The sequence below is a fragment of the Equus przewalskii genome, chromosome 21 (assembly GCF_037783145.1).
Source record: "Equus przewalskii isolate Varuska chromosome 21, EquPr2, whole genome shotgun sequence".
Classification (NCBI taxonomy): domain Eukaryota; kingdom Metazoa; phylum Chordata; class Mammalia; order Perissodactyla; family Equidae; genus Equus; species Equus przewalskii.
Genome location: NC_091851.1, coordinates 10,755,552 through 10,770,458, shown reverse-complemented (window position 1 = coordinate 10,770,458; position 14,907 = coordinate 10,755,552). Strand labels below are relative to the sequence as shown.

Sequence of the window (14,907 nt, the reverse complement as noted above, 5' to 3'; positions counted from 1 at the left end):
CAGCCTGTTGCCCTGGTACTAGCCTTCAGTAGGATGCTGCCTAGCCTTGATGGAGGTCCCGTACACCTTGGGATGTGAGGGAGGTTTCTTCTCATTTCTTTTCTTTATCCCAGCCTTCTGTTGCAACTGCCATGCACTTGATCCACTATACCTATACATCTGTCTCTCAGCTCTCCTGCTTTGCTTCTAGTCTTTCTTGTGCCATTGCCATGCACTTGGTGAAAATCCTATGCACTATGCTGAATCATTCTCAGTTCTTTGCTCTGCTCCAAGCCTTTGGTGTGCTCACTTGGTGAAGGCTTTGTAGGGAAGAACTTGTGGTGGGTGCAAGACTCACTCTGTGACTGGGGGTTCTCAGGATTTTAATCTGTCACACCAGCTCATATGTGGCTAAATAATTCATTAAAAGTTTGCCTGGAGGAGGCAAAAATTCCTGCCAGAGAGGAAAAAAGTCACCTTTGGGAGGAGTGGAGCTTCTCAGCTGGCCAGGTGGGAGACACCCTAAGGCATACAGCCCTTCCTGGAGGAGTGAGGTCCGGAGTGGGGGCGATACTGCTATAAGCATACTTCAGACTCAGCCCAACTGAGATGGGGGTCTTACTGTGTGGTTTTGCTGGCTATTAACTGCAGTGAGGATACCTCCAGAAAAGCTATCGGTGGAAAGCCATAAAGACCCAGGTCTTAAAGCACCCACGCACAAGCTCACTTATTACAGCAACATAAAATCACCAGAGAGAAGGCTGACAGTCCTCTAGTGAAACTAGGCTCACCTGGTGGGCTCTGGGGGCATCTTGGTGAGAGGAGGGACCTCTCTGGAGACTGAGACATTGGTGGGGGCCATTGTTCTGAGCTGGTCCAGGTGTGCTGCCACGACCCTGGTGGGAGCCATTGAGGTTCATCCCTTGGCCTGTTAGCCCAGGGGTCTGCCACGCCCACTAGAACACAGATTTAATCCAGTTCAGCCAGGGCAGGCAACCCTCCCTAGGGACTGGGCCTACCTGACAGCAAGCCCTCAGGCTACTTTTCAGCCTGCATTGACTGGGTGCCTTGATCCTCTACAGGCAGGCAAGGGTGTCTGCCTCTGTGGGGCAGGGCCTGTGTGAGGACCAGGTGAACTGTGGAGGGCATTGGTGGAGAGGTGGGGGCCTCTGCAGGGCGGTGTTGGGGTATTCTCCATGAGGTTGAGAAGTGTGCACGGGCCAGGACTGTGTTGATGGTGTATGTGGTCCTGTGGGAGGGTGGGGCTAATCAGTGGCGGAAGATCTGTGCTTCACAAATAGCCATAAAAAGGATCAGCCCCACCTTCCAAAGCCTGAAACAATTGAGTGCCCCCAGGTCAAGGGCCAGACCCCCTTAGCTGCACTCCTAAGACATCTGACAACAGCCTTGTAGGCCCGAGGCCTATCACAACCGTAAGCCCCTGAGCCTAGCAACCAGCTACACTGGGTACCAACCCAATTAAGAGGACAATTGCAATAGGAGTGTACTGATAGACTTTGTAGCCAACAGTGCTGAGGCTCCCCAAACTGGATTTACAAACAGCTGGCCAGGGAAGGAAAGACTAGACTCCCTGGGTACCTGCAGTGGGAGTAACCCTGCCATAGCAGAAGGACACAAGTAGCCCACAAAGGGGTCACTCCTGGTTCTTATGGACTGGTGATGAGAGGGAAGCATGCTGCTGGGCCTCATAAGGCTTCTTATACATAAGGCCACTTCTCCAAGATCAGGAGACATAGCCGACTCACCTAATACATAGAAATAAGCACAGAGAAAGAGGCATAATGAGGAGACAAAGGGATACTTTCCAAGCAACGGAACAGTACAAAACCCCAGAAAAAGGACTAAATGAAACAGAAACAAGTGACCTACTCGACAAAGAATTCAAACAAAATATCATGAGGATGTTCACAGATTTGGGGAGAAGACTGGATGAACACAGTGAGCACATCAGCAAAGAACTGGAAGATACAAGAAAAACCAATCAGAAATGAAGAATACAATACTGGAAGTGAGAAATTCACTAGAGGGACTCAATAGAAGAGTAGAGAAGGCAGAAGAACAGATCAGCGAGCTAGACAAAAGACTAGAGGAAATCACCCAAGCAGAACAGAAAAGAGAAAAAAGAATTAGACAGCATGAGAACAGTCTAAGGGAACTTTGGGACAATATTAAGCATGCTAACACTCGGATTATAGGTGTCCAAGAAGGAGAAGACAGAGACAAAGGGGCAGAAAATTTATTTGTGGAGATAATAGATGAAAATTTTCCTAACCTGAGGAAGGAAATGGACATCCAAGTACAGGAAGCATAAAGAGCTCCAAACAAGATAAGCCCAAAGAGGCCCACACCAAGACATATTATAATTAAAATGTCCAAAATTAAAGACAAAGAGAGAATCCTAAAAGCAGCAAGAGAAAGGCTACAAGTGACATATAAAGGGAAGCCCATCAGGCTATCAGCGGACTTCTCAGTCGAGACCCTACAGGTGAGAAGAGAATGGCACGACATATTTAAAGTGCTAAAAGGAAAAAACCTACAGCCAAGAATACTCTATCCATCAAGGCTGCCATTCAGAATGGAAGGAGAGATAAAGAGCTTCCCAGACAAGCGAAAATTACAGAGTTTATCACCAAGAAATCAGTTCTGCAAGAAATGCTGAAGGGACTTATTTAAGTGGGAAAGCAATGACCACAAATAGAGATTAAAAAAAAGAATTATCAAAAAAACAAAACAATAACAAAAAACCAGGCAATAAAATCACTTGTAAAGTAAAAATATAGTAAAGGTAGCAGAACAACTACCTGTGAAGATAATACGAAGGTTAAAAGACAAATGTACTGCGGCTGGCCCCGTGGCCAAGTGGTTAAGTTTGCGCACTCTGCTGCAGGTAGCCCAGTGTTTCGTTGGTTCAAATCCTGGGCACGGACATGGCACTGCTCATCAAACCACGCTGAAGCAGCATCCCACATGCCACAACTAGAAGGACCCACAACGAAGAATATACAACTATGTACCGGGGCGCTTTGGGGAGAAAAAGGAGAAAAAAATAAATTAATTAAAAAAAAAGACAAATGTACTAAAATCACCTATTTCAATGATAAGAGGGTAATGGATAGACACACACCAAACAAGAGACTATATATGATTTGAAAAACATAAAATGTGGGAGGAGGGGAGTGAAAAAGTAGAGCTTTTAGAAAGAGGTCAAGCTAAAGAGTCTATCAACTCAATATAGACTGTTATATGCATAGAATATTAAATAAGATCCTCATGGTAATCACAAATCAGAAACCTATAACAAGCAAGAAAAAAAGTAAGACAAAAGAAATCAAATATATTACTAAAGATAGCCATCAAACCACAAGGGAAGAGAGCAAGAGAAAAAGAAAGGAACAGAGAAGAACTATTAAAACACCCACAAAAAGAAAGGGACAAAATGGCAATAAATCCTATTTATCAATAGCTACTTTAAATGTCAATGGACTAAATGCTCCAATCAAATGCCACAGGGTGGCCAATTGGATTAAAAAAACAAGACCTATGTATATGCTGCATACAAGAGACACACTTCAGTCCTAAAGACACTCATAAACTGAAAGTGAAACGATGGAAAAAGATATTCCATGCAAACGGCAAAGAAAAGAAAGCAGGGGTAGCAATACTTATATCAGACAAAATAGACTTTAAAACAAAAACTGTAACAAGAGATAAAAACCGGCACTACATAATGATAATAGGAACGATCCAACAAGAAAATATAACACTTGTAAATATCTATGCACCCAACATAGGAACACCTAAATATGTAAGGCAATTATTAACACACATAAAAGGAGAAAGTAACACAATAATAGCAGGGGACTTTAACACTCCACCTACACCAATGGATAGATCATCCAAACAGAAGATCAATAAGGAAACACTGGCCTTAAAGGACACATTAGATCAGATGGACTTAGTAGATATATGCAGAACATTCCATCCAAAAACCATGGAATACACATTCTTTTCAAATGCACATGGAACAGTCTGCAGGATTGATCACATATCAGGCCACAAAACAAGTCTCAATAAATTTAAGAAGACTGAAATAATACCATGCATCTTTTCTGACCACAGAGGTATTAAACTAGAAATCAACTACAGGAAGAAAACCAGAAAAGCCACAAAAATGTGGAGATTAAACAAAATGCTACTGAACAACGATTGGGTCAATGAAGAAGTCAAAGAAGAAAGAAAAAAATTCCTGGAGACAAATGAAAATGAAAACACGACATGCCAAAATCTGTGGGATACAGCAAAAGTGGTTCTAAGAGGGAAGTTTATAGCAATTCAGGCCTACCTCAACAAAGAAGAAAAATCTCAAACAGAAAAATCTAAAAGTGCATCTAAAGGTACTGGACAAAGAACAACAAACAAAGCCCAAAATCAGCAGAATGAAGGAAATAATAAAAATCAGAGCAGAAATAAATGAAATAGAGACTAAAAAAACAATAGAAAAAATTAATGAAACCAAGAGCTGGTTCTTTGAAAAGATAAACAAAATTGACAAACCCTTAGCTAGACTCACCAAGAAAAAAAGAGAGAAGGCTCAGATAAATAAAATCAGGAATGAAAGAGGAGAGATTACAATAGACACCTCAGAAATACAAAAGATAATAAGAGAATACTATGGAAAGCTATACGCCAACAAATTGGATAATCTAGCAGAAATGGATAAATTCTTAGAAACTTACAACCTTCCAAAACTGGACTAAGAATAAGTAGAAAATGTGAATAGACCAATCACCAGTAAGGAGCTTGAAACAGCAATCAAAAACCTCCCAAAAAATAAAAGTCCAGGACCAGATGGCTTCCCTGGTGAATTCTACCAAACATTTAAACAAGACTCAATACCTATCCTTCTCAAACTTCCAAAAAATTGAAGAGGAGGGGAGGCTTCCTAACTCATTCTATGAAGCCAACATTAGCCTGACACCAAAACCAGACAAGGACAACACACAAAAAAGAAAATTACAGGCCAATATCAACATCGATGCAAAAATCCTCAACAAAATACTAGCAAATCAAATACAACAATACACTAAAAAGATCATACAACATGATCAAGTGGATTTCATTCCAGGGATGCAGGGATGGTTCAACATCCACAAATCTATCAACGTGAGACACCTCATTAACAAAATGAAGAATAAAAATCACATGATCATCTCAATAGACGCAGAGAAAGCATTTGACAAGATACAGCATCCATTTACGATAAAAACTCTAAATAAAATGCGTATAGAAGGAAAATACTTCAACATAATAAAGACCATATACGACAAACCCACAGCAAATATCATTCTCAATGGGAAAAACCTGAAAGCTATTCCTCTAAGAACAGGAACCAGACAAGGATGCCCACTGTCACCACTCCTATTTAACATAGTATTGGAAGTCCTAGCCAGAGCAATCAGGCAAGAAAAAGAAATAAAAGGGATCCACACTGGAAAAGAAGTGAAAATGTCACTCCTTGCAGACAACCTGATTTTATATCTAGAAAACCCTAAAGATTCCACTAAAAACTTTTAGAAACAATAAAGGAATACAGTCAAGTACAGGATACAAAATCAACGCACAAAAATCGGTTGCGTTTCTATATACTAACAACGAAGTAGGAGAAAGAGAAATTAAGAATACAATCCCATTTACAATTGCAACAAAAAGAATAAAATACCTAGGAATAAACTTAACCAAAGAGGGGAAAGATCTCTACATCGAAAACTATAAAACATTGTTGAAAGAAACTGAAGAAGACACAAAGAAGTGGAAAGAGATTCCATGCTCTTGGATTGGAAGAAGTAACATCGTTAAAATGTGCATACGTCCTAAAGTAATCTATAGATTCAACCCAATCCCTATTAAAATTCCAATAACATTTTTCACAGAAATAGAACGAAGAATCCTAAAATTTACATGGAACAACAAAAGACCCTGAATAGCCAAAGGATTCCTATGAAAAAAGAACAAAGCTGGAGGTATCACACTCCCTGGTTTCAAAATATACTACAAAGCTATAGTAACCAAAACAGTGTGGTACTGGAACAAAAACAGACATGTAGATCAATGAAATAGAATTGGGAGCCCAGAAGTAAACCCACACATTATGGACAGCTAATATTCGACAAGGGAGCCAAGAGCATACGATGGAGAAAGGAGAGTCTCTTCAATAAATAGTGTTGGGAAAACTGGACAGCCACATGCAAAAGAATGAAAGTACACCATTCTCTTACACCATGAACAAAAATCAACTCAAAATGGATTAAAGACTTGAATCTAAGACCCGAAACCATGAAACTTCTAGAAGAAAACATAGACAGTATGCTCTTTGACATTGGTCTGAGCAGCATATTTTCAAGTCCCATGTCTGACCCGGCAAGGGAAACAACAGAAGAAAGTGAACAAATGGGACTATATCAAACTAAAAAGCTTCTGCACAGCAAAGGAAACCAGCAACAAAACAAAAAGACAACCTAACAATTGTGAGAAGATATTTGCAAACCATGTATCAGATAAGGGGTTAATATCCAAAATATACAAGAACTCATACAGCTCAACAACAAAAAAAACAACAATTCAATTAAAAAAATGGGCAAAAGATCTGAACAGAGATTTCTCCAAAGAAGATATACGGATGGCCAACAGGCATATGAAAAGATGTTCAACATCATTAGCTATCAGGGAAATGCAAATCAAAACTACAATGAGGTATCACCTCACTCAGGTCAGAATGGCTATAATTAACAAGACAGGAAACAACAAATGTTAGAGAGGATGTGGAGAGAAGGGAACCCTTGTTCACTGTTGGTGGGAGTGCAAACTGGTGCAGCCACTATGGAAAGCAGTATGGAGTATCCTCAGAAAATTAAGGATAGATCTACCATATGATCCAGCTATCCCACTGCTGGATATTTATCCAAAGAACTTGAAAACACAAAGGCATAGATACTTGCACCCCTACGTTCATTGCAGCATTATACACAATAGCCAAGACTTGGAAGCAACCTAGGTGCCCATCAAGGGACAAATGGATAAAGAAGATGTGGTATTTATACATGATGGACTACTACTCAGCCATAAGAAATGATGAAATCCAGCCATTTGTGACAACATGGATGGACCTTGAGGGTATTTTGCTGAGTGAAATAAGTCAGAGGGAGAAAGTCAAATACCATATGATCTCACTCATAAGTAGAAGATGAAAACAGCAAACAAACAAACACATAGCACTGGAGATTGGAGTGGTGGTTACCATAGGGGAAGGGGGAGGGGGGAGGGCAAAAGGGGCGATGAGGCTCACAAGTGAGGGGATGGACTATAATTAGTTTTCAGGTGGTGAACATGATGTAATCTACACAGAATTCGAAATATATTATGATGTGCATCCAAAAATAAATAAATTAATTTTAAAAAAGGTTTGCCTGGAGGCCAGCCCAGTGGTGCAGTGGTTAAGTTCACATGTTCCACTTCAGGGGCCCCAGGTTTGCCAGTTCAGATCCCGGGTGCAGACCTACACACTACTTGTCAAGCCATGCTGTGGCAGGTGTCCCACATATAAAGTAGAGGAAGATGGGCACGGATGTTGGCTCAGGGCCAGTTTTCCTCAGGAAAAAGAGGAGGATTGGCAGCAGATGTTAGGTCAGGGCTAGCCTTCCTCAAAAGAAAAAAAAGTTTGGCTGGTTTCTCTTTATACTCTTCTATCTTAGTTTTACTTCTCTGCCTACTGCTCTGCCAGGAATGAAGCCGTCAGAGATTTTTCCCTCCTAGGAAGAGCTTGTCTCTTTCTGGAATTTAGTTCATTTAGGTTTTTCTAGCATATTCAGCTTTTTGGATGATTTTTTAAATCTATGATTTTGTAGTCTATCCAGCTCATTCTCATTGAGAAGCAATAGTCTCTCTATCCTCATTGGAAGTGGAAGTCTCTCTCTGGCTTCTTTTGATAACTCCCTCTCATGGACTTCATGTTTCATATTTAAGTCTTCTTCCCACAGCTTTGTTTGAGAGGTAAGTTAAGCCTAGTAAAAAGCCCTCAAAAATCTCATCCCCATGCTAGCCCTTCTAAACAGACATGTATTGAGATTTTTTAAAAGTACCAGAAACTATCTTCATAAAAACAAAACATGGTATACACGACATTGAGACCACAAAAATTCTAGCGAAAATTAAATAGTAAAATATCTGCTTATGTAATCTGGAATGTAGAATTTAAAATTTTGCAAACTTGAAGAAACAGCAAAGACTTAATGGGATCCAGTTATCTGTATTCAAACAGACTGCTTCTCTCTTCCTATCATAACTTATCCCAGGAAGGACTTAAGGCAGCGTAAGGTTTTCTTATTCTCATTTTACAGATGAGGGCTCTGAGATCCAGAGAGACAGAGTGATCACACCAAGTCTCACAGTGTGCAGAGTGGAGGGGGACCCAGGCTCCAATTTCCTGATGCTGCACCCATTCTAAGACTTGTTCATTTCAACTGCAAGGCCCAAAGAACTAATCATAGGTGCCAAGAATAGAAATCCTGGCATGACCTCATAAGGTTTCCCATTTGGAAAACTTTACAGCATAAAAAAGAAAGAATGTTAAGAACCAAATGTAAACATCATTGAGTTACCATCCAGTGTTGTGTGCTCTCCCTAGTAGTAGGGAGATAATGGCATGGGCAGTATCTGTCTTGTTTCACTACTATGTGTCAGACTATGATATCGGGCTTGGCACACTGGGCAAAAGAACATCACAGATTGAGTAAGTGAAAAAATAAAAACAAAAAGCTGGGTAATATCCCAAAAGACATCCTAAACTCACAGCACCTTGATACCTTGATAATGAAAAAGCCTAACCTCTCCTAGATCCAGACCCTAGCTGGAAAGCAACAGACTGACTACTTTAGAGAGATTTTGCATAATATTTTTAAGAGGTATTATTATCTGAATAGCTTTTGGTCAATCCAGTCAGGAACTCAAAATGAAAAAAGGCAACAGTTTGTGGGAATGTAATCATTCCCCCAATGCAAACTTGGTTATAAACCAAAAGTGATATTTTTTTGAACTACATCATTTCAACTACAAGGTTCAAAGAAATAATCACATGTGCCATAATATCCAAGAGTGATATTTTTTAAACTTTTTATTTGAAAAGAGTTTCAAAATTACAGAATAGTTCAAGGGACAGTCACATATTCTTTACCCAGGTTCAACTATTGTTCACATTTTGCTCCATTTCCTTTGTAATTTGCTATCTTTCTATCCAGCCATCAATCTACTTATCCACATAATATTTTTTTCTGAACCACTGAGAAGATATTATGTATATTAAGATATAAGGCCCTTTACCCCTAGATACTTCAGTTTTTATTTCCCAAGAGTAAGACTATTTCCTTACATACCACAGTACAGTTATAACAAATAAATTTAACAATGATCTAACACTTTTTTACTATCCATATTCCAATTTTGTAAATTGATCTAATAATGCATTTACAGCATTTTATCCCCTCCCATATAGGATCCAGTCTAGGATCAATTATTGCATTTAGTTGTTACGACTCTTTAGTATTGTTTAACCTGGAAAATTTCCGCAGCCTTTGTCTTTTATGATATTGACATTTTTTTTCTTTCTTCATAGAATGTTCCTCATGTTAGATTGGTGTGGTGTTTCCTTGTGATTAGATTCAGGTTATGCACTTCCAGATGGAATACTACAAAAGTGATGTTGTGTCTTTGTCAGGTTATCACATCCAGAGGTCCATGATGTGCATCTGTCCCTCACTGGTGACATTAATTATAATGGTCAAGTTGTTGCCTGGTTTCTCCATTATATACTGACAATTTTTCCCTGCAACTAATAGGAAATCTGTGGGGAGACACTTTAAGACCATAAAATAGCCTGCTCCTCCTCAAAGGTGAATTTTTCTAACAGTATTTCCACTATTGTTATAAAAAGTGATCTCCACATAGTAAAAGAAACCTAAGTTTCACTTATTATACTTGAATAAGTATAACATCTGTTTTTATTACAGTAGTCCATGCACATTGGGTGTTTACTAAAAACTGTTCATTAACTGCTATCTGGCTAGGATATGGGCAAGCTGATTTTTAAACTCAACTGGTATCAATGCCCTAATATTAGTTCAATAAAAAGAAATCTGTTTAACTTATGCTACAGAAGGGTTTAGAAATTAAATTATATAATTGCAAGAATGTTCTATTAAAAAAAAGAAAGAAACTTGTAAAAGAATCTACTTTTATTTACTCAAATTATATAGATTCTGGTTACAATGACATTGATTATTATTCAGCCTTTTCTAAGTAGTATGATTTTGAGATAAATTTTAATTCAAGTGCTTAACTTGGATTAAACATAGCTAACTTATATAAAATGTTCAAATGGCCAGGTGGTTTTAGTTTCTGAGTTTGGTAACAAGCAGAAAGAAGGAAATTTTTGGAAAGCAAGGCAAATTTAAAAAAAAAAAAAGCAACCTTTTTAGAAATAGTTTTTAAATTTAAAAGAAAAGTTACCTTTCTTTTTTAGTTTCTAAAGATGCCTCCTTTCTCATTTTGTTACCATGGGTCTCAACATACGTGAGAACATGTTTTTTCACAAACTAGTCATCAAGCTGAACAGGTATGCCACTAATTCAACCATTCTTTTATAGAAGTCAGGAAACCAGGGTAGACCAAAGGCTTACTCTCTTAAAAAGAGCACAAAAGTTTCTCTAGCCCCTTTCTCTTTTGAGCCCAGCTTCTCATCTATAACTTGTCTTATTTCCAATACAATAAAATTCTAGCCCTTTAAAACAGAAGAGACGGTTTTTTTGATCAATAGAATTCAGCAGCCAAACCATTAATGTTTTGTGTTTTGTGGGTTTCTTTTTTTTTTGAAAAGCATTTGCAGCCACAGGCTCAAAGGAGGAAGAAAGGGAGGGGGATTAACTCTCTGCAACGAAGGTCAAAAACATAATTTACAAGTGAGGCAAGAGGAGCAGCTGTATCTGTTGGCCCAATCAAGACCACCAGCTGGAGAATTTACCAGCAATATGAAAACCACGTCCACCAGATGTCAAGCAATGCAACTGGAGGCCAAACATCTTTGGGCTCAATAAAGGACTCTCCACTCTCTTTACCACTCATATTTCACGTTAAATAGTAAGGTGTCTTCCACAGGCCACCAGCAGGGATAACAAGAACATTTCTGCACAAGGGACATAATAACATGACTGTACCGTACCACACTGGCTGCAGTACTGAAGTCCCCCTCACACATGTCCTTCTGTTAAAAAGTAATTTTAGCTCAGAGTCAACACGTAAGGAGTGAGAGAAAATTAAATGGCTACGAGGCATTCCGTGCAAGGATTCTTATGGCTTATTGGGCTTATTTAATATTTGGGAACTGTTTTGTCATCAGAAGAAAAGAATGTTCTGAAAATACTTATTTGAATAACCATTTTTCCACTCATTCTTTAATGTGCTGTTCAATACAGTAGCCAATAGTCACATGTGGCTATTTAAATTTAAACTAAATAAAATTTAAAATTTTGTTCCTTGGTCATATTAGCCACATTTCAAGTGCTCAATAGCCACATGTGGCTAGTGGCTATACTATTGGACAACAAACCATAAATATAAATATAAGCCATGCCCATCATTACAGAAAATACTATTAGACAGTGCTGCTCTAAACCCATAAACCACGTTTAAAATGAGCAATTATAATTCCCTTCTCTGTGTACTAGGAAACAAAGCAATCTTTATGCATTCTCTTATTGAATAAGTCTACTAATACAATCCAAATATTTTATTAGGTGAGGTGAGACAAAGGGGAGGGGGAGCTCAGTAATATTTTCACAAACGTGAGCCAATCCTTGTCTGAGAAAATGCTTTTGTATGCTGTACTCATAGAAGCCCTGTGACGCTACTGGCTTGCTGGATAATATACAGTGGTCAGTCCAGAGGGGTTATAGGACAAATAAGCAATAAACTCTTCTTTCTTACATGTATCCTTAATTTGTTAATGATTCAATCTTTATCAGACAGTTTATATCAGAAGTTTCCTTACTTATATTTCCAAATGTGCAAAATAAGTCATGTCCTTTAAAACAGAGGTGGCCCAACTTCACAGCTTTCCAACTGAGGTACTTTAACGCCAAGTAAACATCATATGCCACAGATGTTTCTAAAAATTTTATGAACAAGAACATGAGGCCAATACAAAATAAAATCCACAAATTATGTTTCTTACTGCTAGGCTTACTCATTGTGAGTCCTGAGAAGCCAAAAAACTCGAGGTGCTATGCCGACGTCTGCGTGATTGCTGTGACTCACTGAGGTACAGACAGGTGGCACATAGGGCACAGACCTTTGATTCTGCCATGAGGACACCATGCCAAGGTATGCCAGAACACACCAGAGAGCGAGCTAGGTCACAGTTGCAAGCACATCAGCCACCTCTGGCCTCATTCGTGCAGGACGCTGTCCAGGCCCTCGTCTTTCTTTGCCTCCATATCCTTTATCTATTCCAATATTCCTTGCAAAATCACCCAGCCCTGTCAGCTCAGCAGCTTCACTCCCATTTTCTCTTCCCAATCTCCAGTTTCCTCTTTTCTAGTTAATCACAATGGATAAAGAACAAGATAAAAAAAGTTTTTTCCTGATCTCCCCTGCTCCATCATCAAAAGCAAAAAAGATCCGCCATTTTTCTTTGGGATCGTTAACTGTTCTTAATCAGATTCTCATACAGATCACAGAGCTAATGCCCAAGAGAAGCTGAAAAACTTCCATCATATCAGCTTAGCTGCTTAGAGGTTCATGCAATGGCTGCAAGGTTTTCAGGTTATGCCCCACTTTTCCCGCTTACCTTGGCTTTCCCATCCTGGGCTGACATATATCCAACACACATGCTCTCTGTCGTGTGGCTCCACAGAAATTCCACTGCCGTGGAAGAGAACACAAATAGGCACATTCAGATCACAGATGGAAAATAAATCTTTGGTTTTTAATAGAACAGTTAAAGATAGCTTTATATTTAACACACTCAGTTCCCTACTTTCCATTTGCTCCTTCATAAATGTCAACATGATTTAGTACTCAAAACTGTGTAATGCCATTTACTGTGAAATGAAAAATGTATTTCTTTCTTGTCAAAAGTTTGATTATTACATGTAAAATAAATGCTCTTCTGTTTGAAACTTGTAACATTAAACACACACACATGCACGCACACACTCATACATACAGTATACAATGATTTAGTAAATGTAATATTCCATAAGGTAGTTTCCTTTAAAACACCCCTCCTCTCCCCCAGGTCTTGGTTTCTAAATACCATTCTCCATGGAAAGGGACCAGGAATCCTTGGAGAAATGTTGATTCCAGGGCTAGGGCAGAGAAAATTCAAAATGAATCTGGAATATCTTGTGTCAGAAAGTAAGGAAGCGTTGCAATAATGATGAAGACTTATCAACTGGCCAAATCTGTGTCACTCTAAGTATCAAAACAAGTAATGATTGTAAAGAATTATTACCACTGAACAAAATAAGAACCTATACTAATGCAAATAAACAAATAATAAATAAATGGAGGAGAAGAGAAAGCTCTTCCTTGCAGCAGAATGCTAACTAATAAATAGAAAAGACAGCTAGAAAACCATCATGGTTGCTAAAACAGTAGATGAAAATTTGGAGAGGAACAGACTATTTTCATAGTCTCAAAGAATCTCTCCACAAAATTCTTATTAAATATAAAGGGGAGAAATGTAAATTCACCGTGGAGAAACCTGATGGACTCCACTTTAATCAAATGATTGAAGCTAACATTACCAATTAAGGGATAAATCGACACTATGTGCCTCCTAATAAAACATTCTGGGATTCACCACCACTTCTGCAGTGTTCTTGCTGAACAGGCAAAACCAGAACTGCACGAGGAAATACCATACAAATCCGATACGGGAACAACTAAACAACTGGCTTGAACTCTTCAAAAATGTCAGTCAAAAAATACAGAGAAAGGAGGGAAACTGTTCCCATTCAAAAGAACAAAGAAGATATGACAACTAAATGCAATGCATCACCCTGGGTTGGATCCTCGACTGGGGGATGTGGGATGTTATAAGGGACATTGTTGAGACAATTGAAGGAATTTGAAAAGGCACTAAGAATAGATAACAGTGCTGTATCAATATTAAATTTTATGATTTTAATAACTGTACTGTGATTATTTAGAAGAATGGCCTTGTTCTTAAGAAATACCCACTGAAGAGTTAGGAGTAAAGATGCTTGATATCTCCATCTTGCTCTCAAATAGTTTAGAAAAAAAATGTACATGTTTGTGTATGTGTGTATGAGGAGGAGTGTACGTGAAGGGAAGAGGGAGGGAAACAGGGAGTGAGGACAGAAACACAAACAAGGGAAAATGAAAACAATGGGTGAATCTAGTAAAGGAATCATGGGTGTCCCCTGAATTATTCTTGCAACTTTTCTGCAAGTTTGAAATTATTTAAATAAAAAGTTACAAAAAGAAAAATTCACAGACATAAAGAGATATATACAAAACTCTGTCACTTTCAAGTACATACTTTCCAAATTCTATGGTTGTTTTTTATTTTTTTTTGAGGAAGATTAGCCCTGAGCTAACATTGCTGCCAATTCTCCTCTTTTTGTTGAGGAAGACTGGCCCTGAGCTAACATCCGTGCCCATCTTATTCTACTTTATATGTGGGATGCCTGCCACAGCATGGCTTGATAAGCAGCGCATAGGTCTGCGACCGGGGCCCAAACCAGTGAACTCCAGGACACCAAAATGGAGTGTGCAAACTTAACCACTGTGCCACTGGGCCAGTCCTAAAATTCTATGATAAAAAAGGCATTTTTT

The 14,907-nt window shown here is 38.8% G+C and overlaps 1 protein-coding gene across 12 annotated transcripts in view; it reads right to left on the bottom strand.

Annotated features, from left to right (window-relative positions):
• TASP1 (taspase 1) overlaps nt 1-14,907 on the bottom strand; it is a 244,064-nt gene that overhangs the window by 25,485 nt on the left and 203,672 nt on the right. For 10 of the 12 annotated variants that reach the window (XR_011530954.1, XR_011530953.1, XM_070588800.1 and 7 more), the window contains one exon: nt 12,893-12,966. Coding sequence is in view for 10 of the 12 variants with exons in the window: in XM_070588800.1 (XP_070444901.1) it covers nt 12,893-12,966 (74 nt within the window). In the remaining 2 variants the exon portion in view is untranslated. Of the gene's footprint in view, nt 1-10,904; nt 12,212-12,892; nt 12,967-14,907 lie in introns of those variants that run through there. The other 2 variants (XM_070588801.1, XM_070588807.1) reach the window with 2 other exon arrangements.